The 25,824-nt window shown below is 35.4% G+C and overlaps 1 protein-coding gene across 4 annotated transcripts in view; it reads left to right on the top strand.

The window, feature by feature from the left end:
- The first annotated feature begins 14,976 nt into the window (after window positions 1-14,976).
- Window positions 14,977-25,824, top strand: part of LOC131070787 (folate transporter 1, chloroplastic) — a 118,521-nt gene continuing 107,673 nt past the window's right edge. For 2 of the 4 annotated variants that reach the window (XM_058006454.2, XM_058006450.2), the window contains exons 1-2: window positions 14,977-15,245; window positions 15,323-15,399. In XM_058006454.2, the coding sequence (XP_057862437.2) occupies window positions 15,146-15,245; window positions 15,323-15,399 (177 nt within the window). In that variant the 5' untranslated portion in view covers window positions 14,977-15,145. The remainder of the gene's footprint in view (window positions 15,246-15,322; window positions 15,400-25,824) is intronic. The other 2 variants (XM_058006442.2, XM_058006462.2) reach the window with 1 other exon arrangement.

Genomic DNA, 25,824 nt, shown 5'->3' with positions numbered 1-25,824 from the left:
GGGATCTTCTATCTCCCTATTTGTTCAATCTTTGGTCGATTCTTTTAGCCGCAAAATCAAAGAAGCAATAAATGAGGGATGACAAGGTATTCAATCTATTCCATCAATGGCTTCCTTCTCCCATTAATTATTTATCGATGACACACTTTTGTATGGACAATCAGCTATCATAAAACCAACCGGAATTAAGAAGATTTTGGAAGAATTTTTTTTATCTCAAGGCAGATTGTGAAAAGGGACAAATCCAATATTTTCTTTTTCAACACTGGGCAATAGGTGCAAAGGAGCATTGGAGTTGGAAAGATCTTGTTTACATATTTGGGGATCCCCTTCTTTAGTGGAGTTGTTAAAAACAAGCTCTGGATGGAAACGATAGAAAAACTAAGAAAATTGAGCTATGGAAGGGGAGATGGTTTACCTTTTCCAAGAAGATCACAATGATCAAGTCCATGCTTGCAGCGGTACCAATCTACTTACTATCGACTTTGGAGTTAAACAAGGGGTCGGTCAAAGAAATGACTAAACTTCAAAAAAAAAAAGAGTTGTGGGATAGAGCAAACAATCAACATCGAATTCCATTAATTGTTTAGGATACTAGAAAAAAAGGATAAGGAAGCGAGAGGCATCACGATAAGAGAGATGATTCTACAAAAAAAGGCTCTAGGGACCAAGCTTCTGTGGAGATTATTTGAAGAACTTATTGATTAGATACATAGTATGGTTTTTGTAGTTTTTTAATAAAAACTTAATAATCGTTTTTGCCCTTTTTAGCCGACATGTATCGAGAGGCTAACAAGGATGTAAACTTCCTCTCAAACTGTGCCATAGAATAGGAGGATCTGGTAATCATTTTGAACATGGTTGCGAGTTGGGAGGGTTTGCCCTCAGTTGTCGTCGAATCAAACTCGTGAGAGATTTTTATCCAACAAGTATGAGTGTATTGGGACAAATGGTAGGTGGAAGATTCATTGTAGATCTATTTCCTACAAAGTAGGATTTGGAGATCTCTAAGATGGGATAACAATCTATGTGGTATGGATTTGATGCCCCTATGTTTATCCATGCTTGTGAATATTTATATAGAACTCAATAAACCGTTTGCAAAGTAGAAGAAAGAAAATGGAGTGGTTTTCGGGCTCAACACAATTCATATCGAACCCCCAATGTGGTTGTGACTGTGATCAAGGCTTTGTAGCAAAGTAGCTTAAGGCAATTTTTGTGCAGGATGACGACGCTGAAGAGGAGGTGATCAAGAAGATTATTGGGGGAAAGTTGTTATCTACGGAACACACACATAATAGAGCTCTTTTGGAGCAATTCGTCTATACCATAGTGCGAACCACTTGGAATTTTGATGCCATTGTGAGAGCAGTAAGGAGAATGGTGGTTCCTAGGCTGCAAGAAGCTACAATAGATTCCTACATCATACTATGGCTTGATTGCAAATGCTTTTCATGTGGAGGAGTTACTCACAACAAGGTTGATACTAATAAAATTCTTAGGGAGGGTATTTACATGCATACATACATACATACACATACATATACATATACATATAGATGTATATACATATATATACACATATACATGTATATACATATATACATATACATGTATATATACATATACGTATACATATATATGTATATACATACATATATATACATATACATATACATGTATACATGTATATATATATGTGCATACATGTATATACACATGTATGTATACATACATGTGTATATACTTGTATATATGTATATGTATGTATGTATGTATACATATGTATATACATGTATATGTGTGTGTGTATGTACATACATACATACATACATACATACATACATATGTATGTATGTATGTATGTATGTATGTATGTATACATACATATGTGCGTATCTATCTATGTATATGTGTATATGTATGTGTATATGTATATGTATATGTATATATATACACACATGTATCTATATATATGTGTATGTATATGTGTGTGTATATATAGATATATAGACATATATAGATAAATGTGTGTGTGTGTGTACATATATATCATTATATATGTATAAGACTCAAAATTATGCAACCACTAACCCTAAAGTTAAAAAACAGCGTATCAGATGAACTTATTACTACTGATTATATAAACTACCTTTAGAAATTTCAAATACCAAAATCCAACAATAAGCAACACTTACTTGGAAAATTAATACACATCCTGCTAACGAAGTGTACTTTCTAAACTTTTACTGCTAAAACCTTAATCCATCTTAAAAGAGGTAAGGAAAACCACTTCGCATCCCACGATCTTCCTTAAAGAAGCAAATATCAGAGAAATCACTAACTTACCATAGCATAATCGTTGTATTATTTTCAACCATAGTAACCTCAATGTATTAATCGTAGGGTAAACAATCCTTTTGGATAGAATGATCTACTTCAAATTGGAAAATTATACCAAAATGAGCCCGAGATCTACCGAACATTTCTCAAACTATTATACCAGCTCAATCTATACTAGCCCCCACCCTTTACTCCTTTGTTTCCATATAAAGCTATATAGGATACCATTTTAAGAAATAAGGAATAAGGAAATCCTAAAGAAAATAATCTTGCTAAGTACAAGGGCCTGCAAAAGTATGAATTCAACCATCCACCTCCTGTATGATCCTAAATCCATCAATATGAGCTAAATACCAAAATAATAAACTTAGAAAACCTAGAAGAGACGTTCCTCAAAAACCATAATTCATTTCCATAAGTACCAAATTGTATTATATCAAAATCTAGGTTCAAATCACTATCCGAAATTAACCATTACTATGTAGTCTTCATAGTCAAGAAAAAAAAGTCGAGAACAATCAGTTATCATCCAAAAGTAAAAGCATATAAAATGATATAGTCTATATTGCTATATAGAGCCTACTAGTCTGCAAGGAACCTCGTCTGAAAGCACCATAGATAGTCTAGAATTATAAAACAAAAAGAAGCATAACCAAAATTGCCCAAGGGGCTTATCTAACCAAGAAGCCTCAATTTCACTGCTTTAGAGCTCCGAGGTCGATGAGATTGCAATCTTTAGGCCCCTGACCTAGGTGCTGAAGGACCTGCTATGGTCTCTGCCATATATGTGTCATCTGACATACCTCCATGAGCCTTCTTTGTTTGTCCCTTACCCTTCGCTGCCCTAATTATCACTGACGACAAAACTTGCACCTTCTCCATTGCCACATTTGAAAAGGATTTTGGAGTTTCAAATCCTTCAATCCTAAGATAATTAACCCACCAATTTCTATTTTCTGGAGCCTTCTTCACATGTAGCCATTTGAGAAGGAAGTTTGCATTCCTTTGAATATTTGCCCTTATTTTTTTGAAGACAACTTTGTCCCTTACTACCAATAGTGGCTACTTTACTATATGAAAATTTATGCTCCCCCCCTGAGCCTGCTTCTACTTCGTAGTCCTCTATAAAGGGAATTCTCATATATTCATCCACACCACCCACAACAAGTTCCAAGTTGCCTAAAAACTCCTCTTTGAAAATGTATTTGCTTAATCGAATTACCTCCTACTTCTTGATGCCAACCATAAGAAAAATTGCCACAAATATGGCCAAAATATCACAATTCACTTTGTAACGGAACTCGTCGTTGATAAATTCATCTCCCAAAATCTTCCTAACTGCTTTGCAGGACAAGTCATCCAACTCAAGTAACACCCTACTCCATCTCTCCATTTTTACCTCACCCCTAAAATCTACGAGTCTAGAGTCTGAGGCAGAAATCAGTCTAAGGTTCAACTCCATATTCACCATGCACCCCTATACAAACCCTCATCGAGCTCTTTTAGAAATAAAAATACATACTATTGTTGAGGTGACTATTAAAACTTGTTGTAGGTGTTAAATCGCGTGACATGGTGCATGTGAAATCCTCAAAATTATGAAGTAATTTCCGAGACTATCCTACACCCGTAGGCTAATTACGTCATATATCCCAAAACTTCCTTAAGCCCACTAATCGTAATCATTGGTATAAGATTAAGCAAAACTTTTAAAACTTCATTGAGTTCCTTCTATAATAAACTCAAGATACTAACTAAGTAAACATCACTAATTAAGTGACCCTTAACATATTTAAGAGGGACCATCAGATTAAAACCTAAGGCTCACAAGAATTTAAGTGATCCCCTCCAAAATTAAGGGCTTTCATTATTTACCTACTAACCACCTATCCTCTCTAGGAAAGATCCATCCACTCCCAAATTCGCCAGCTTGTCAGCCTCAATATTCCCCTCTCTATGTATATGATTTATAGTGATAGCTTCAAAGAAATTAAGAAGTTGAGTAGCTCTAGCTATTCTCGAATTCGACTTCCAATTAGGAGTATTTTTAGTTCTCAAAGCATTTATGATAATTTGAGAATCCCCTTCTATTGCCAGTTTCTTAATATTCAAGTCCATACTAAATAGTAAGCCTTCTATGAGCGCATCCATTTCTGCTATATTGTTAGTAACCTTGCCAATTGGCCTAGCAAGTTTAGCACGTATGGATCCATCCCAATGGTGAATGATGTAACCAATACTGGTTAATCTCAGGTTTCCTCTAGAAGCTCCATTGAAGTTAAGTTTAAACCAACCATAATCTGGTTTTTACTATTTACAAAGTTCTCTCTTTAGTTTACTCTCACTACCCACTTTTCCATACTGTGGAGGTATAATAAGACCAAACCATTCTCTTCTAACAAAGCTATCCCAAGTAGAAAATATAAAATCTTTAAGATTGCCTCTCCTAATTCTATTGCTTGTGGTCTCAACTATTGTTGCTTCTACATTGTTGCACAGGTTGTATGTTTGTATTTTTTTTACCTTGGAAAATCCTTCTATTTCTTTCTTTCCATACTTCCCAAACTAAGATGGAGGGAGCTAATTTCCAAATCACACCATATAAACTATTCTTACATATCACCAACCAACTTTTCATATTACTCATTAATTCATTAGGCAGTGTTGTCTTCTAACCTAACTTTCTACACAGCCAAACCCAACATTCTGATGTGTAAGGACAATTCATTAAAAGATGATCCACTATCTCTTCATTTGCTTCACAAAGAACGCAAATAGAAGGCCCTTCAAAACCAATTTTCCTAAACCATTATGCAGTCAAGATTCTTTTTTGCAATGTAGCCCACATAAACATTCCTACTTTAGGCAAGCAAACTTTATCCCAACATAGTTGGATGGGGATGACTATCTTTTCCCATTGTTGAGATTTAATCTTCTCTAAGTACTCATCTTTAACTTTGTAATCTCCTGAATTGGAGCCTATCCATATTAATTTGTCTTTACACTTCTTAGAAGAAATATGTCTTTCCGCTAATATGCCTATGAATTCCTTCCTATTTACCTCAGTTAAAGGCGTGTGATCCAGGGACTTCCATTTCCACCCTAAGACTAGATCCCCATTAGGAAATTCAATATAATTGTATAGGTAATCCCCCCACAGATTCCTCAAAACTTCCTTGATTATGGGATTCAAAGGAGCATGATCTCATGTTGTGAACCCATTCCAAGCTTCACTCCATAAGAGAACCTTCTTCCCATATGCTATATCCCAAGTTAAATTATCTAAAATCAAAGTCCTATTTTCTAAGATGAAATTCCAAACCCTAGATCCCCTGGGAGGGTTGGGTGTTCTAAAAATATTACTTGGGTCTAACCCAATCAAATATTTCTTGCGCAGAATTTTCACCCACTTTATTTCAGGTTCTTTATAGATTTTTCATATTAATTTGGCTCCTAAAGCTTTATTCTGCCAACTTAGGTTCTTCAACCCAATACCTCCTACTTCCTTAGGCCTTCAAATATTTCCCCATTTAATTATAGGTAATTTCCTATCATCTGATGATCCTTGCTAATAAAACATTATCATTTTTGTATTCATCTTGTCTTTGGCACCCTATGATAAGAGTATGCGTGACATTTGCTACGTGGGGATGACTGGAAGAACCGATTTAAGCATTGTAGCTCTACCTACATTGGATAACCATTTCCCTTTCCAGGAATCCATCTTTTGTTCTAATTTTGGCAAGACCCATAGCTTGCTAGTTCTAATACCTTTGTCTAAGGGTAAACCTAGATACTTGCAAGGGATCTCCCCTTCTTAAAGCCTAGTGTTTAACAGATTGCTATCTCCTCCCTAGCACTAGTGTTCATAAAAGAAATTTCTTAATTACTTGTATTGACTACCTGCCTTGAAGCCTTAGCATATTTATTTAAAATTAACCTGAATGCTTTTGCTTTTGACTTTTGACTAGCTCCAAAGAGCATTGTGTCATCTACAAATTGCTAATGAGTAATGTTTGCAACCCCTTTCGATACTTTAACTCCCTTAATGTTACCTATAGAGTGTGCTTTGCTTACTGCCCTACCAAACGCTTTTGCCATGATGATAAACAGAAAGGGGGACATGGGATCCCCTTGTCTCAAACCCCTTGAAATATCAAAGAACCCCTCTGGGGAACCATTTATTAGTATTGATAAGTTAGGGATATATATGCAATTGAAAATTAGATTAATGAGTTGTTTGGCAAATCCAAAAGCTTTTATACATTTACATAAAAACTGCCAATCCACTTTATCATAAGCTTTCTTAATATCTAATTTAACCAGCACACTAGGCTCTAAATTCTTTTGCACTTAGTAAAAGACTTCTTGTTCTATAATTAATCCACCTAGGATTGATCTTCTTGGCATAAAGCTTGTTTGTTCTTCTAAAATGATAGAGGGTAAAACTCTCTTGACCTTATTTGCTAAAGCTTTGGATAACACCTTGTACAGTGTATTGCAAAGCGAGATTGGTCTAAAATCATCCACCTCCTCTGCTTTATCATTTTTTGGTATTAATGTTATGAAAGCGTTGTTAATTTCCTTTAGGATTCTACCAGAGTTTCTCATGCTTTCTATAGATTCCCACATTTCAACTCCTAAAAAGGGCCAACATACTTGAAAAAAGCTTGCAGGAAAGCCATCAGGCCCTAGTGCCTTCTCAGGGTGAAGTTGTCTTACTGGCAGGTGAATTTCCTTTAAAGAGAATTTACTTGTGAGCATCCTATTTTCTTCCTCAATGATCATCTTGGGCACGTTTGAAAGCAAATATTGTTGCGAATGGAGATTCGTGCTATCCCGATTGTTTAGTATATTCCTAAAGGAAAACACTATTTCCTGACCTATTTTTATAAGATCTTCTAAGAAAACACCCTTAGCATCTTTTATTCGAAGAATTCTATTTATTCTTCTTCTCTGTTTCATACTGTTATGAAAAAATCTAGTGTTATTATCACCTTCACTTAGCCAATTTTCTCTCAACTTCTGTTTCCAAAATATCTCTTCGTTGGACAAAACGTCCTCATACTTATGAAGCAACTCTTTTTCTTTTACAAATTTCTCATAATTCATACCCTCTGTAATAACACTCTCATTCCAACCATCAATCTCTACTTCAATGTGATCCTTCTCTTTGAATATATCTTTGAAATGTTCCTTATTCCACTGCATAATTTTGTGTTTTACATTTTTCAATTTAGTAATAAAACAAAATATTTTGGAGCTATAAACCTAAATCTCCTTGCACCAGGTTTCAACTAGGTTGAGGAAATTTTTGTCTTGGAACCACATCCTTTCAAATTTAAAAGGGCATTTTCTGGGTCTCATGTCCTCGTCTATACTAAGAGCAACTGGAAAATGATCTGAACCAACTGAGGTAAGAATAGAAGAACTCATCGAGTTACTAAATTTAGCTAGATCCCCTTTGAAGAAAAACCTTTCTAACTTCTCTACAATATAATTACCACCTAGCCTCCTATTATTCCAAGTGAACGTGCCATTATCCATTCGAATGTCTAACAAATTATTATTCCTAACCCAACTTTTGAATTCTCTCTGAGTTGTAGATTCTACTTGAATGCCCCCCTCTTTCTCCAACAACTCCAAAATTACATTAAAGTCTCCCCCTAGAATATAAAACTCTTCTACATGTTGATCCATATGGGATTCAATCTCAACCCATACTTCCCTTTTCCCTATAGTGCTAATTAGACCATAAATATTAATGAGGAAAAAGCTTAGAGAGTTGTAGATGTTTCTAACCCTACCACCTTGCCAATGGGGTTTCTTAATTACTTCCTCAAAGCTTACCATTTTAGGGTCTCATAAGATGGCAAGACCTCCTGTAGCTCCATCTATATCTATGAAGACTTCCTTCCAAATACCTAGTATATTACAATACTGGATCCAATCCTTTTCTCTAAGCTTAGTTTCTTGTATCATTACAACCTTCGAGCCAAAAGTTGTTAGGTAGTGCTTAAATAAACGTTGTTTGTTAGGGGCATTCAGGCCCCTAACATTCCATGATGTAACCTTCATTGATCCTTGGGAAGACCTAACATTCCATGATGATGTAATAAGGTTGTGATTTTGGCTTGACCTTCAGCTTCCCTAGCCATATCCCTAAGTTCATTTAGGGATTTTCTACCTCTTCTCCTTGCAGATTTCTCGTAGTCTGGGGTTTCTTTATTGGGGAAATTCAGATCCAAAACTAATTTCATCCCCTTCTCAGAAGTACCTCGGAGCTTGGGGGAATCATCTAGAATCTTTGCCTCCATCTCCTCTCTTTCCCTAACATCTATCTCCGAGATTTCCTTAATCAATCTTTGATTCTCATTAGCAATTTATATGCTATCCTCATCTTTCGATTCTGATTCTGCCTTTGGGGCGTTATTGGTGCCCAACATATTATAAACTATTTCCAATTATGCTGGAATCTATTCTTATTTAGTTTCCTTAATTTATCCTTCCTCTATAATAACTCAAGGCTCATCCTTCTCTTGGATATTCTCTATCTCAACAACCATTCCCCTATCCGACTTGCTCTGATAATTAGAAACTTGAATTTTTTTCGGGCTCTTCTCTAAAGCTCCATCAAACTGATATAATTCTACCTCCTCGACAAAGGTGGTTACCTTTATATTTTATCTGTATCCTTTGGGATTAGATTTTCAATAATAAAACCCCCTTTCTCCTAATTGCGAGTGATGTTGACTCCTTTTATTTGTGGAGTGTTTGTAATGCAGACTTCCATTTTCTAGGCCACTTTGTCTTCTTTAGTGACAATATTACCTGTTATCGGCCCCTCATGGAATTCTGCCCTAAAATAGTAAGTCTGTTGTCCTGTTATGAGTTCCAAAAGCTCTAAAATTTTTGAATATGTACTAATGTTAAGTAAGATTCTAACCTCAATGCAGTTAAAAAAATTCTCCTATACACCAACGAAGGACCCAAGGGTATTCCCTATCTCCACTAGGGTATCAAACTGTATTAGGTCCATGGGGACACACAAAATTCTAATCCATTTAGGGGTGTATTTGATTTCACAATTTATTGGATTAATAAGAAACTATAACCTTCATAGAAAATAGGTTTACCAAAGAGAAATTCTACCTTTAGAGATTCATTTTTGCAAATCATAAATAAAAAGTTATTAGGAAGGATTGAAATACTTACCTAGTTGGGGAATGCCGAATTCCACCGGTTCATGATTTGTGAAGCCGATTTCCTCGAGCTGGTCCATTTTGCAAATAATCCACCTTTGTGTCATTGGTTCCATCTATCTTCTATTATCCTGTTATTTACCACAAACGCCTTGTAGTCACCAATTTTGAGTTTTTCCTTCTTGACCGGTCCGTTCTTAGAACCATTCCTGGTATGATGAACGTTTGAACTCTGACCCCTAAGAATGCCAGATTTTCCTTTACGGTTCGAGCCCGACCAAAAATTGTTAACAACCGAATGATCAAAATTTGGAATTTTCCTCTCGCTATCCTGGTTTTTTCTTGGGACATGAAATCTATTATACTCCCCAACATTTGTTCTATGTTCTACTTGAAATTTAGGGTTAGTAAATGTGCCTGTTCAATTATTAGCCTTGAAATTCTTGCATCTAAAAACCTCATTTGGCCAATTGCAAAATTTCCTTTCTAGTTTCCTTATTCTTTTGGATTTGACCAATTGCCATCTGTTCTTAGTAGTTGTTTGCATTGGTTGGGTGGCCTTTCCTTCCCTTCATGCAGGTATTTTGTCATTGAAATTCCTACTGGACAAATTGGCCGCCGCCCTGTTTCCACATTTATCGACCCATCTCCCATTGAGGGCAATACTCATTGGACTTCGTGCAGTTTGAAGGTCTGTAGGCTTTCCCTGGATTGCCAAATTGGGGTTTTGGATTTCTGCTTGACTTGACAAACCTACCATTCTTTTCAATCGGCCCTATTGAAATCTAGTTGGCTCCTATAGTTATGCAAGGGCGAGTTATAGGCATACAGTTTTCCCTTGGAGCTATCTTTCTTGCATTTGGTTTCCTTTGCAGGAAGCCATTTTTGCCATTGGATCTTTGTGCTAAGTTTACACTAGGAGCATGTTTTTTATTGTGCAAAAGAGCCTTTTGTCGCATTCAAAGCAATTTTTTTTTCATTATTATAATTGGAGTTATTAATTTGTTTCTTATGATAAGGCATAAATGGTTGATGAGATTGAGTAATTGATGTTGCACATAGACAACTTTTATTGTTGAAGTCAAGGTATCGTTTCATTCTAATTCTTCTTTTGATGTATTCAATAGAGTTAAAATTGACCAATTAAACATGTATTATTCTCCTTGTAATTGCAAGGACAAATTGATTGCCAATCATATTTACGATGTCACATATAATTGTTATTATGTAATTATCATTTTGTTTATTTTTCAAAATTAGTTTTGTCAACAAACAATGCATATAATAAGCTAACATAATATTTGTATTATTGCTTGTGATTGTTAATTGTTTCATTACAAAATTTCAATGGTTTCTCACATAATACTAATTTGTTCATATCAAATTCCTTATAATTATATTTGTTATATCTTCCCAATTAAACTTCTTCTAAATGGCCAAATCTTTGCATGATTATATTTTCTTGGTATCCATTTAGATACGTCTTCAATTATGTCAACTCAAAACAACTTGATACTTTTCAATTTCACTTCCATTCAAAATAGTTTTTGTATGTCCTCGTAGGCTCAACACCTACCTTTCAAAACTCACTTTCATACCACATAATATATTATTCAACTAATATTTACAATTACAATTGCTCTAAAAATAATGTCATCAAATAAAATATTACAAATTTAACAATTATTACTAAATATCGCAAAATAAATTATTATGCCAATTAATTATTTAATCAAACAACTAATCAATTAGATAGACACAATATTCAAGAATTCTCAGTTTCACAAAGTCAAATTTTAATGCACATCTACAACTTTTACTGTCATGCCAACTCATCTATCAACTACACCATAAATTCTTTACCTCCCTCTATATCAATAAGAACTACTTTTATTTCGATACTGCAAAGACAAGTACTCGTCGATACGTGACACTTCTTGATTTAGTTAATATTAAGATTAGAACAATAAAACTTGATTAAATTTTTAAAATATTATAAACAAAGCAATTTCTATTACAAACTAAATTTTATTGTTTACTTAAGCACTATTGTTTTTATTTAGCACAAAAATTCTTTGTTTTTATTTTGTAGTAAGTGCAACACTATCTACACTTGTTGGAACTATAGAAGGTATATGTGGAGGAGGGGACCTAGGTTATGACCTATTGTAGAAGGTAGAGATACAATTTGTCTCATATAAACTCATGAGCATAAAGTTGTAAGATTCCTATGTTTGAAGGTTACATGGAGTTAGTAGCTTGGAATAAGGCAAAGAAGAATGGAAAAGGTTGTCATGGTATAATGGTCTTAGTGAAAGAAAAAGACGGATATATCATTCAACTAGAAAGAGAAGACATAGGCAAACAATATATATGGTTTAAAGTTATAAAAAACGAAAATGACATAAGAATTACAATGTTTTATTTTACTCCACAAGTCTCAAAAACTTACAAAACAATGGGCTAGACAACAAAGACCCTTTTGCAACTTTCAAAAAGGACATTGCAATGTACTCTCAACACGAAGAAGTTTTCTTAGGAGGAGATTTTAATGTTAGGATTTCAAATGATCAAGCTAGCATTCTTTGTTGCAAAGAGGATTGTGGCTCCATTTGGCTCACATAAATTCGATAAGATGTTCATGAGACTAAAAAGTTAGTAGCCACTTTGGGGAGGAATTGCTTTCTTTGCGTTGTGCCTTCAACTTAATTATTTGTATAGGCCGAGATGAATGGAAGAAGTCTAGAAATTTTACATGCAATACATACAATAGAGCAAGTGTCATTGATTATGCAATTTGCTTGCAAAGCTTGACTTAAAGGATAAATGATGTTATGATTGGTGAGAATGTTTCAGATTTAAAATCAAATCATAGTCCAATTTACTTAAGGTTATCTTGGCATGAGAGGGGGCAACTTGGTAAGAAAACTCAATATCCTTGACAATCTCTTGCAAAGGATATGATTCTTTGACACAAGAAAAATGTTTGAACTACAAGGCATCCTTAGAGGGGTTAATTAAAAATGAGAAAATTCATCTACAAGGCCTCAACAATTATGAGTTTAAAATACATATAATTCAAGGAGCTCTTGGGAAATACAATAGAGAAAAAAAAAAAACAAAAAAAACAAAAACTAATTGCTTTCTAGTTAATGCTTGTGTTGATGAAGATAGAAAATTGAAAGGAGATGCTTGAAAGATTCAAGTAGAAGATAAATATTAAGTTGTACAAGCATATTTTGAAAAGAAAAAAAGTTGATTTCATGAGCACAAGGTGAAGAAGAGTTAATGTAGACCTTGGAAAGAATAACTCAAAGCTTTTTTGGAAGAAGCTTCAACAAGAAAGAAGCAAATTGAAAATAGAATTTCAGCTAGTCAGTGGTTTGAATATGTAATAAAACTTTATGAGAAGAAATCAAAAGTGGCCCCCATCTCTTGGTAAATACCTCTACACAGATTTTCACCTTACATGAGGTTGAGATTAACATTAAAAATTTGGGGGATGAAAAAGCATAGGACTTAGTTGAGCTTCAAGTGGAGTTTCTAAAACGGGGGATTAGAACTCTCATGTCTCACATTATAAGAATTTTCAATAACATCATTTTGCAAGGGTTCCTAAGAGATTGGATAATTAACCTAACAATACCTCTTTTTAAGAGTCGCAATGTTAACAACCTTTCCAATTATAGGACCATAATGATTAATCCCTTATTTGTGAAACTTTTTGATAGTATGGTTGAAAACAAGCAAAAAGAAAAAAAAAACGAGCAAAAGGTCAAGTATATTTTAGGCTCAAGCACTCTACAATTGATCATTGAATCACTTTGATTCACATCATTGAAAATTTTTGTGCATACTGAGAAGATACTTTTTATTATTTTGTTGACTTCAAAAAGGCTTTTGACACAATCCTTAGGGATAAGCTATGTTGTACAATGGAGGAACTTGGAATTCCTTTGCATTTAAGATTGATTGTTCATATGATTTATGACGAGGTTAAAGTCAAATTTAGAACTTCAAAAAGATTTATAAAGTTTTATGAGTGACATTGAGGTCAAGCAGGGGTGCCTTGTAACTCCTACTCTCTTTGGTTTATATATTGACAAGCTTGAAGAATAGTTAAATTGGCAAGGGGGAGACAATGTCCTTTTGGGAGAGTTTGTGATCAAGCTTTTTTAATATGTGAATGACATTTTTTTAATTGCTAAATCAACTCATAGGTTGCAAGAAAATTTAATGGCGTTGAGCATTTTTGCAAAACAATGGGGATGCAAGTTAATAATGGCTAGACCAAAATCATGATTTTCTCCAATAGTAGAAAACACAACCAACATAGGTTCTACTTCAAAGGCAACACTCTTGAAATAGTAATTGAGTACAAATACCTTGGGATTAACTTCAACAACAAGCTTAGGTGGGAGGGCTATAGAAAAAGAGGAATTTGGGAGGTTGGAAAGCTTTACAAACTCTCCAAAATAGATGCAAGAGGCAGAGTTATGAGATTAGAAAACCATTCAAATTATTTTTGGGATTTCAGTGCTTCTTGTGGTGCTCTAAGGGTGTGAATTGTTGGCTAGTAATACTCCAAACTCTAAGTGGAAACGAATTGAGAGAGTTCAAAAACACAACAAAAGGTTCAATTTCCTATGAGATTATGCTAAGTGAAATAAGACACATGTCTATTAAAGCAATTGCAATGGTGTGTCTCGTAAGTTATTTAAAAAAAATGAACTAATGGAAGCTAGTAAGTGGCCTAACATTGTTTTCAGTGACATCATGAGAAAACACAAAAGTTCATGGATGAAACAAAATAACAAATGGATGAGAAAATGAAATATTTATTTGAATGCCTGTCCTACAAATAACAAAGATATAAAATATTTTGTTTTAGATAAAGTTCCATAGGCATACATAGGGTAAAGTGCCAAAGAGAAAAAATAAGTATTATCTTGAAGCGTTCAATCCTACATGTGACCATCAATAAAAAGCGTACATAACAATTGATATTGTGTGGAGGACCAAGATTCTTATTACTCAATTAATGTCTCGCTCATCAACTTCGATGTGAAATGGGGAGGTGGAAAATACCTAAAGAAGCATAGGAAGAAAGAGACTATACTTTTTGTAATACATGGATAGTATAATATTTTTTATTTTTTTATATTATAGATGTAATACCTTCAAAGACATTGGAGACAAGCATGACAATTTAATGATAATTGTTTTTTGACACAATTTATTCAATAAAAAAGCCATTAATAAGATAGAATGCTTATCTTGAAAAAAAATAACAGCACTGAAATGTAAAAGATCAATACAATATAGTTGAATGTCCCATAGACTATTTATAGCTTCATGCATGTGTTTTCCCTATATAAATATAAATATATTTTTTCTCTATCTATATTTATATATTTCTCCCCGTTGAAGTCTCTAACTCCTTGCTAGCTAGTGAAGTATATTCAATTAAAATGCCTCGCTTTTTGTAAATGTAAGTTTCCAACCTAAAGGCGGGCATCCAAAGATTTGAAGAAGAAATCCAGAGAAACTTAAAATTTGGCGAAAGGTTTGTTTGGACCTTGGAGTGGAGCAAGGGGAGGATGCAATGGCAATGGGAGAATGCCACGGCTGGGGCAATCGCCGGTTTTACTACTGTTGCTGCGCTTCATCCCCTCGATGTTGTTAGAACCAGATTTCAAGGTAAATTTTTTATTCTTTCCTATTCTATACTGATATTCATATTCATTTTAATTTGTTTGTTTGTTCTCTCCATCCAGTAAACGATGGCCGGCTTACTCGATTCCCTTTATATACAAATACAGCCAACGCCCTCTACACAATCGCACGAACAGAGGTGAGATCATTTTCACAAGTTGGATGCTCCATTCATCTTTTTCATTTCGTCAAATGGGTGAATAATTAATGGTGTATGCTTCTGGATTGGGTGAATAATTGTTTTTGCAGACAAGGATTCACGAAGTTAATCTTTTTGGTTTACTCTTTGATTTAGTTGAAAGGGATCAAATTTACGGGTCTAGTGACAGAAATTGCAAAAAACTAGATAATTCCATCTTAGCCAACGAGGAACAGAGGCTTAGTCGATTATTTTCACTTATCCCTCTCGCTCAAACAGTCCTGGGCAAGAAGCTTGAAGAATGCTGTAGATTATCTAACATAGAGTTCTTTCGCATATAAGTTCAAGCAAGTGGAAATAAATCAAGTACATGCTTAAAAACAAACAACCTCTGCATAGTAAATAGACTGGTGACTAAATTTCTCAACTCTTGAATATTTACACAGCCTCATAGTGGACATAACAGACCTGAAGAAGAATAAAAACAATCTTTCTGCATAGTTTGCCGATGCATAAGCTAGTCCTTCGCAAAGAAAGCATCCGACTGAAAGCAACTGATAAAAACCGACTTGACAAAAGTTAAAATAACATAACTCATCTGAGCAGAAAAAAAACCTGCAAAATTCATTACCAACTAGCATCATTGATCATCAAGAAATGCATGTTGGTTGCTGAGGCAGAAGCTTCCCGTACTATGCATCCACAAAAGCAGCAAGTGCAATTGTAGAAAGTATCATTTAATTATACCCAGGCCCTATACAATATGTTATTGATTGTTCTCTAGATAAAAGTTATTTGTGTTGTTTACCCCTTTGTTAAAGATACTGATGGTTAAGGTAACCTAGATTCAGAAAAATTGTCGGCTAGATACCAACTCCCAGTCTATTATTTAAATTTTAACTAAACGGGGAAAAATAAATAGAACACAAATTACTCAAATTTAAGCACCCACTTTTTCAGCAATAGGTCAGTTTCCATTCTTTAGCTTCATGTATATTCTCACTGCTAGAAAGCTAGCAAAAATAAAGCAAGTGGCTTTCATCATTTATACATCACATCTTTCTTGTGTTATCATTCTCCTTTGTTTCATCCAATTATGTTAAAGAGCTATTGAATGCACAACAAAATCAAATTTCTATTCACGGAAACCTCTCTTCTTTCTGATCCTTAGGTTTTTAACTCCTAATGAAAAATAAGCTCTTCTGCTTTGGCACAATCTTCCGTGATTAGATTTATTACCATGGAGGGCAAAAGATGAGTATAGAGTCTAGACCCTCCTACTCAAATTTTCTAGTATCAATTAGCCAATACATTTGCCACTACATCTATTGTCTTGCTGATAAAGTGGTAACATGATCTGTAAAAACTATGATGTAGTGCATACCCTAGTCACTAAAATACCCTGATTTCTTTTAAAAAAAGGTGAATTTTTTAGGGAAAAATTCGGGAACTGCAGTGATTCATGATTAATCTTTATTTTTCCAGACTTCGCTTAAATAATAAACCGTTTTCCAGTCATATATGTGTAGGGCCTGCCCTACATAACACCACATACATTCAAGGGAAATGCATCTGCAACCACTTCATCAACAAACTTAGAGCAAGCTTCATTTTACATGGTCTTCTCACTAGCAAGTTAGCACCTTCTTGATCTAAGCTAAAGCATAAGGCTTGGAATGTTGATAAGTTTCTAGACTTAGTTTTCCTACCAAAATTTGAGATATTATGTTAGCTTGGGAATGAGATTCAAATAGTGCATCAACTTTAACACCCTTATTGATGTTAAACAAATTTGAATGCTCCTTCTTTTCTTGTCTTAAAAAATTCTTCTTCTTTATAGCGCAAGAAGGTTTAGAGTCCATCTCTGAACTACAATCAGTTACCATTGTTTTGTCCTCTTCATGTATGGTAGGCATAGAGTTTCTTTTTTCCCTTTTACCTTTATTATGTGGGCAGTTTTTTCAATTTAGCTCCCAATAGCATGATTGCCTTTATCACAATGGTCACAATTTGTTGCAGATTTATTCTCGGTACTTGTGGAATTTACTTTCCTTGTCTTGGTATCGACTCCATTGATTCTTTGAGAGGATGGGGTAATATATACCTCAAGGTAGTGAGCATGGGCACGCACTTCATCTATGCCCACCTGTTTGGATAGCTATATTGGCCTTCGAAGATGACTGTTAATGTCTCCATCATACTTCGTCAATACCTTCTCATCTTTCACAATTTTCTCCATTTGGACAGCCCTTCTATGAAAATCACTAGTCTACTCTTGCACTCTTTGTCCTTCATTTATTTCAGAAATTATCATTTTATACATTCTTCTTCTCTATGACAAATACGATAAAATCTTTCTTAATCAACCCTCTAAATTGAACCGATGAACTGATTGGAGCTTTTTGGATAAGATATTGAATACAAGAGACTTTCAAACCAAGTTAAAACATGGTTTGCTAAACTCATTCTGGTTACTTGCCCACCACCATGTAAATACAATCCTTACGCTATGCCTTTGGAAGGCCTGTAATAAAGTTTATATATATGCTCTACCACTTCTGTTCAAGAATGGGTAAGAATTTAAGCAAACCGGTTGGAAGTGTCTGCTTTGACTTGTTTTGCTGGCAAGTAGAATATTCACTTACATGCTTTGCACTTCTTCTTTCATGTCATGTCTACTTTGTAATGTCCACTACTAGGAGGCTGCCTATTTCCCAATGAATTAACACACATTACTTTACATTATTATGCTTCAATTCATATTTCTTAATCTATTACACGAATTAGTTTGCATAACACATTCAATATTCGTTATATTAAGTCCTATCTTAGCTTCTTTCCTAATTCTAATGAGGGATGGGGATTTACTGTCATAGGGCGTTGACACCAACTACCAAGAGGCTCCCTCAAGGCCCAGGATTATGTCCCTACCCATCTTGGGCTCACCATTACTTGTGATGGGTTTACTCGCCTTTCCCTACACACACCAACCTAGCCCCTCATAGGACTTAGTAGATGAATCAAGACTAGGCCGATAATATAATAATCTTTCATGTATTATGAATGCATATGAAATTAAGTATGACTGTCATACATATTGCACTCTATATTAACAAGGTTGCATGGGTACGAGGGTACTTGGAGACTAGTGCTGGTACCGGTATGGGTATTTTTTCAAAATAGGAGATGTGGGTACTTGGAGATGCCAATTTCTTTTAAATATAATTTAATAATTTATAGAAATTTTGAAAATATAATGACATTAATATAGTATAATAATTTAGTAATGACTGTTGCAACGTTTTAAGAAATCCTTGTGACCTGCATTTGTTTTGAGTGTTGTTTTTTTTCCATTTGTACTGCATTTTGATTATTTTGTTCCCTTTTTTTTTTTGGTAACATTTTAGGGTTTCCTTTTTTTGTTTGGTTTGGAGATGGGGGATATGTTAGTGAGAAGTCCGCTCTCTATGGAGATGTTTCCAACCAAGTTTCCGGTGTGGGATACGGGTCCGAGTTTGTTTACCCTCTCGGGTGAATAACTTAAAGCACACAGATAAAACACGTAATGCAGAATAATAATGCCATAGATATCAAATGCAATATAAGAGATGTTATTTCATTCCTTGTCGTCGTTGTCCACAAGTTACATTCGGAAGTATATAAAGATGCCGAGGGGGTGCGAGCGCCAACCGTCGCACCGCAACTGCCACCCCTCGGTTGCCAACTAACCAACACAATTACAACTTAATTAACTAGTTTTATTTCCGTGTACAATATTGCCGCCAACATCATCCCCCCCAAAAGAAAAGAAGTCATCTTCGGACGACTTAATACAAAATAGAGATGACATTAAACAAAACTGCTGACGCAGTCGAGCCCAGAACTTATACACTTGTTGCGTCCTCGCTTGAAAAACCAAACTTGTCTGCAAAACACGTTTTTTCAATCTCAGCCTCCACCAACTGCTTCTCAAATGATACTGTCTCCCTAGCCAATTTGTCCTCGATAGCCACCCGTGCTGCTCTCCCGGCATCCAACTCCAAGGTACGCTGAACTAAGTCTCACGCGACTATGACCTCCAACCTGGTGGTCAGCTCCTCTCGAGCCCTCTCTGCATCCACCAAGGCAACCTCATGTCCAGCCAAGACATACTCCAAGTTCCTCAAAGCGTACCTATCCTGCCTGGAGGTGGCCACAACCCGCTGGCACAAAGGCTAGGAGACACCTCAAATCCTCCATCACACTTCCCAAAGGCTAAAAACTGAACTGAATAACTCCCTGGTGTCATACAACTGCGCGGACCTGCAATGCCTTCCCTCAAACTCTGTTTGTTCGCAACCTCCAAATCCGTCTCCCTCTACAGCTTATGGCTTCCCTGCCAATGCTTAGTTGCAGGCTTCTTTCTCACAGTATGGACAACCGCAACACTTCCCGTGGTATTTTGTAGCTCAAAAATAAACTGGGGGTCTGGGGGCAACGCCCCTAGTGGGGTTGAGGGGCAGCGCCCCCGCGGGGTCTGGGGCAGCGCCCCAACGGGGTCGAGGGGCAGCGCCCCTTGCGGGGTCTGGGGCAGCGTCCCAGCGGGGTCGAGGGGCAGCGCCAGTGGCAGGATTAACATGTGGTCAAGAACAATTAGGGCGTGTTCAAAGGGGTGTTCCGGACTAGAGGGTGCTAAACATGGGTTGTCTTGAACTAGTGGGGGCAAAACATGGGTTGTTAAGGATTTTCTAAGTACAAATTTACCCCAAGCATGGATTAGTGTGGGTGCATTCTTGATGTAGTTAAGGACAAATTTAAGTGCTTGTGAGGGTGAGAGAAGGATTACTAGGCTCAAATCCTAGCTGCTAAAGGACTAGTGAACGCTATTGCAAAGTTACCAAGAATTTTCAACAAAATGCCTAAGGAAAATTCGGGCGTGAGTGAGAATCCATGTTCCAACCTTGGATTTCACATTTTAATTTTGGAATTCCACACTTGAATTTAGGATTTTAACCTTTACACTTTGAATTTCCATGCTTCAATCATGGATTTAATCTTTGAATTTTGGAATTCCTTATTCAACCAAGGATTTTTCACAAAATTTTCTATATTTTCCTCTCCTGTCAAGGTTGGGACAAGGAATTTTCCCTATCAAGATATCATATCCTTGGATTTTTCTCTTTGAATCCACAACATTTTCAAAATTTCACTTTTTTTGACGACTTGTCTTTGTTGGTATGAAAATTTTGTACACCTGGGGGATGTACAAAATTGTGGTTTCAGCCACAGTGTGTGAGTATGATACTCTCCTAATTTAGGGAAGGCTCCCCCCTATCTACAAACTAAACTAATCTAATATGGGCAGGACATTAGTCTTTCTTCTTCTTTCAAGGAAAAATTATACTCTTTTCTCTTCATAGTAAAGTAATAGCAATTGGAAATAAATAACAGCAAATACAGAAATGAGACTTTTTTGTAGGATTTTTGGAACATAAAGGGAAGCAAAGTTTCCATGAAGGCACAAAGACCTCCGTCACTTCCCTGGGATGAGAAAACAGAAAGAAAGTTCAAAGTCTTCAACTATCTATTCTCCTATCAACCTTTTCAGATGATTTTCTAGTAACCAAGCACAATATGTAGCAGCTCAAAGTCTAACTACACGATGCACTTCACCTTACATGCACAAGTCTTAAAAATAGAAGCAACACAAAGTCTACAAGCTATTTTCCCTCTTGAGCTTTCCACATTAGCTTCAAATATGATAAGCAGCTCAAAGTCTGCAAGACCAAATCTGAAAACCAAACATATAACTCTAAATACAATTAGCAGCTCAAAGAACTTATCCATTTGGGAAGATCACTTAGTAACCCGAATCCTTGCTTGGTCAAAGGCCCTAGACCAAAACAAATGAGCTTGGGAAGAACTGAAATGCTCTATAAATAGACGAAAGAGCCACCATGTTGATATTCCTTGCAACAAGTAAATCGGTTTTGCATTTAATCTCCTCCTCCATAAATGACATGGAAAGAGAAGTAAATTTGACTTCAAACACTCATCAATGAAGGGAGAATGCAATGTGGCAAGAAGGGCGAATTTCATGCTCCAAGACGTGGCAAGAACTAGCAAAAACAAATTCCAAAAATGTCTCAAAAAACGTCTTTGTAAATGCAAAACGTGTTTCATAAAACCGTTCTTGCTGATAAACATGGCAATAAGCAACGATTCCTAACAAAATAACATGAATGTTGGACGGATTTAGGGGAAGAAAGCCACAAAAATTGGATTCATGGGAAGAAAAGTGCAGGTCGGGTTCTTCATCTCCAACTACAAGCAAAATGTGCCCTCCAAAGATGCAATCGGGTTTTAAAAACCCCTTGACTAGTTTTAAATTGCATTACTTTTCCTTCACTTGAGCAATTTCGGGTTTGTGAGAGGAAAGAACAAAAAGACATGTCAAAATAAATTGTAATAGGGAAATAAAATCCCCTTTACAAGTTTAAAATGACTTTGACAAAAAGACTTGCAATAGGGAAATAAAATCCCTTTTACAAGTTTTAAAATTAAAACAACTTTAAGGACATAAAACATGTAATAGGGAAATAAAATCCCTATTACATCTAAAAATCACTTAAGTAGGAACTTTTAAAAGAAATTACAAGTTCTTTTTAAATTTATCATTTTAAATCCACTTGCAATTTGTCCAAAAAGTTCCTACAGTGACTTAAAAGACATAAAAAGCAAGGGGGAAATAAAAAGTAAGTTACAAGTAACAAGTTTTAAATAAAGTGCACTTATAATTGTTTTAAAATTTCCCTACAACACTAAAACAAGAGAAAAAATAAAACTTGCAATTAAAGGAAAATTTCCCACTTGCACTCAGGAAGAAAAAACCCGAAATTGAAGGAAAGACATAGCAAACAAACTTGAAACGTGATGAAATTTGAAATGTGGATTGAGGATGTAATACAGATGCAAAAGCATATGGATTTCAAAGAATCGATGTTGTTCAATTAATCAAGGAAACAAAGCTCCTTTAAATAGAGTTACAAAGACGATGTTTCTAAAAGAAACAATCGTTAACTACAGGCGAAATTAGAAACAACTTAAATGACCATTAATAACACAAAGAGAAAGATATTATTCTAATACCCTCCCTTAATGGTCATTGTTCTAACTAGCAAGTGAAATAACAGAGAAGGTTGCCCCCTTCTTCTCAGAACATGCTGCAACAGAAGACAAGAGCCTGCCACTGACTCTGCCACTTGAGATGAGTCTGCCACCGACCCTCCCAGAAAAAAGATGCACTCAAAAAAATCTGAGACCAAACCAAAAAAGCTCTCAAAAACCCACCAAGAATCTAAAATCAAAATGTAGATCCGACGACTCAAAAAGATGCACTCAAAAAAATTTGAGACCAAACCAAAAAAGCTCTCGAAAACCCACCAAGAATCTAAAATCAAAATGCAGATCCGACGACTCAAAAATTGAGGCATGGAAAATGATGCACCAAAAAAAATTTGACGACACCCCAATTGAGGTCTCAAAAAACCCACCAAGAATCTACAACCAAAATAAAATTTCGACTTGAATTGAAGGGTCAAAACCCTAGTCGAAAATTGTAGAAACCCTACGCGGCCATGAATGAACCAGATCGGGCAAAAACATGTGGAGAATAGACGCGGATCGAGGGCAAAGACACGCGATGCGATTTGCAGCAAAAAAATCCACTAATTGGAAGCAAACCACTTTTGAAATTTTTTCTAAAACATTCCTTTCGAAAATTTTTAGAATAACAAAGAAATTTCAAAAAAAATTAATTCTCTGCTCTAATACCATAATACAGATACAAAAGCATATGGATTTCAAAGAATTGATGTTGTTCAATTAATCAAGGAGACAAAGCTCCTTTAAATAGAGTTACAAAGACGATGTTTCTAAAAGAAACAATCGTTAACTACAGGCGAAATTAGAAACAACTTAAATGACCATTAATAACACAAAGAGAAAGATATTATTCTAATAGGATGGACTGAAGATTAGTCCAGTCCAGGAAGAAGCAATTTTATTTTGCCTCGGGAAGTGTGCCTTAAGAGTAAAATCTCAACCTGCAGTGACTGCTTTGAAACCCGAATTTGCACAAAAAGCTAGGAAAAAGAAGACCAAAACTCACCAAAATTTGGAAAATTATGGTAAAGACACCCCCCAATGATTTGACTCTAACAAATGTGAGTTTTGCACCTCATAAAACGTGCCTTGGAGACAAAAATGACACGTTTAAAGCAAAAATTTGTAGTGGTTGTCACATTTTTGAATTTTAAACAATGAGGACAACAGTCTTGACAACATATTTGACAACATTTGACAGCCTTGTGAAATCTTGCCCTCAATTTACAATCTTCAAGCTCACTCATTGATCTTGGACTGATGACTTGATCACATCCTCAAGGATAAACCTTGCACTCAAGGATCAAAATTATTGCCAAACACACTAAACCCAAACAAACAACTAAACTACCAAGCAAAAAGAGGGGGTCCCCATTTGCAATGGGGCGATGTGTGGAAAGGTCACACCGGGCAGTATGTTGGCCCAATTTGTCATTGGCTAAGAAATAGCACGAGGAAGGGCATACATAAAACCACTTGGTTTAATAGTTATTCTACCTTGTACTCCTTGCTAGGTAGCCATAAAGGTGACATGAGGCCACACTATAGTTGGGAGAGCATCATTTGGTATTGAGTATGAGTTGTTGATTAAAGACACTTTAGAAGATGATGAGATCACTTGATGATTGCAATGCTAATTGAGAATCTTGTTGGTGCTTGCTAGATGGATACTTATCCAATTGTCTTGATTCAGCCTAAACTAAATGGGATCTTTTTGGTGAGAAATAGGAGTTGGTCTTGTTAAGGATAGAAATATTTGGCTCCCATGATTGATAGGTTCTGTAGTGCTTTAAATGGATGGGTGGTCTTGTGTGTTTGAATTTGAGCTATTGCATGGAATCAGCATTATTATGTAATTTCATGTATGTTTTTTAAGGTTTTTGTATTTCATTCCAACTTGGGGTACAAAGTACATCTGGGATTGTCTTGGCCAAGGCTATTGGCATGTTGAGCAATTACTTTGGAGCATGTTGTATGCATGTTGAGTAAACTCAGGAGCATGCTGTGTTGATGCTTGGGAAGCACATGTATTAGTTTTGAATAAGAACCGGTTTCTCCTAGATGTGCCATAGCTATGAGGGCCAAGACCACTGAAATCTTTTTAGAGCGAGAATGACCATTCCGAGTGCTCAAGGCTCAAATAAGTATTGGAACCTCTTGATGATAAAAGATATTGAACATATTTTATATATGATTTGGTGATAATATGATTGAACTATGTCACTATGTTATTTGGTTTACTAATTTAAATTATATACTTCAGAATGCTTGTCAACTTAATACATTTTAGAGTTTACATTGGCTATTTACATTTATTTCAATAACATTACATTTTAGAAATGATCTCAACTCTAATAATCAATCTATTAAATTTGATGCTAATATTTAATTAACTTTGGGGGAAAAGTGCCTTTACACCATTTGCTCACTGTATGAAACGAAAACCAGGAGGTATGACTCCTATAACGCAAAACAAATTTAAAACAATTTGCATGGAATAAATTTACGTTATAGTTATCATAAATATCTTTTGAAAACCATTTTGTTAGAATTAATGCTACCAAGAGATGGTTATTGACCTCTTTAATCCATCATAGTATTTTGGCCTTATTTTCTCATGCTTTATAAAGCTTCAATGGACAATTTGTGATACCAACGCAACCAAGTAGCTTACATTTTGAGGGAAAGCAGCAAACACTCTCTTTCATGAGAACTCTTCAAGAATTCTGAGCAATCTTCTTCACATTTGCACCCAACACATTGTATTTCCATGGTTTTATGCTTATTAAATTTTCTTCCATGTAGGCTGTTATCCTTTTATTGCGAATGCTTTGGCATAGCTTGCATGAAATATATTTATATAAAGAATAAGCTTACATCTTTCACATCAAATATTATGCTAATCCATTTATCTGTACCATGTAGAGAACCTTATGATTTTGTAAATTTCAAGCCTGAACATTCACCTGGTCAGAGTGTTAATACGAGTTTTCACTACCTGGGTTGACTTGCTTCTTTTATGCAAAATCAAACAAGGCAGTAGAAATTTGGCATTGCACAACTTATTACTAAAGCACATATCCTACTTTACAGGATTTTTTTCTTGTTATTCATAACTTGATTTTTTGATAAATGATCATTCTTTGAAGGGATTTTCTATTTCCCTTTTCACAATTTCTGGTCATCGACTTGATGAAAACACATGTACCTCCTTTCTTTCCCTCTGTTTGTATTTGAATTGCACATGCCACATATACTGCAATCTTTTGTGATATTGTATCT

This window comes from Cryptomeria japonica, chromosome 9 (assembly GCF_030272615.1).
Source record: "Cryptomeria japonica chromosome 9, Sugi_1.0, whole genome shotgun sequence".
NCBI lineage: Eukaryota > Viridiplantae > Streptophyta > Pinopsida > Cupressales > Cupressaceae > Cryptomeria > Cryptomeria japonica.
This window is presented reverse-complemented; position numbering and strand designations above follow the sequence as displayed.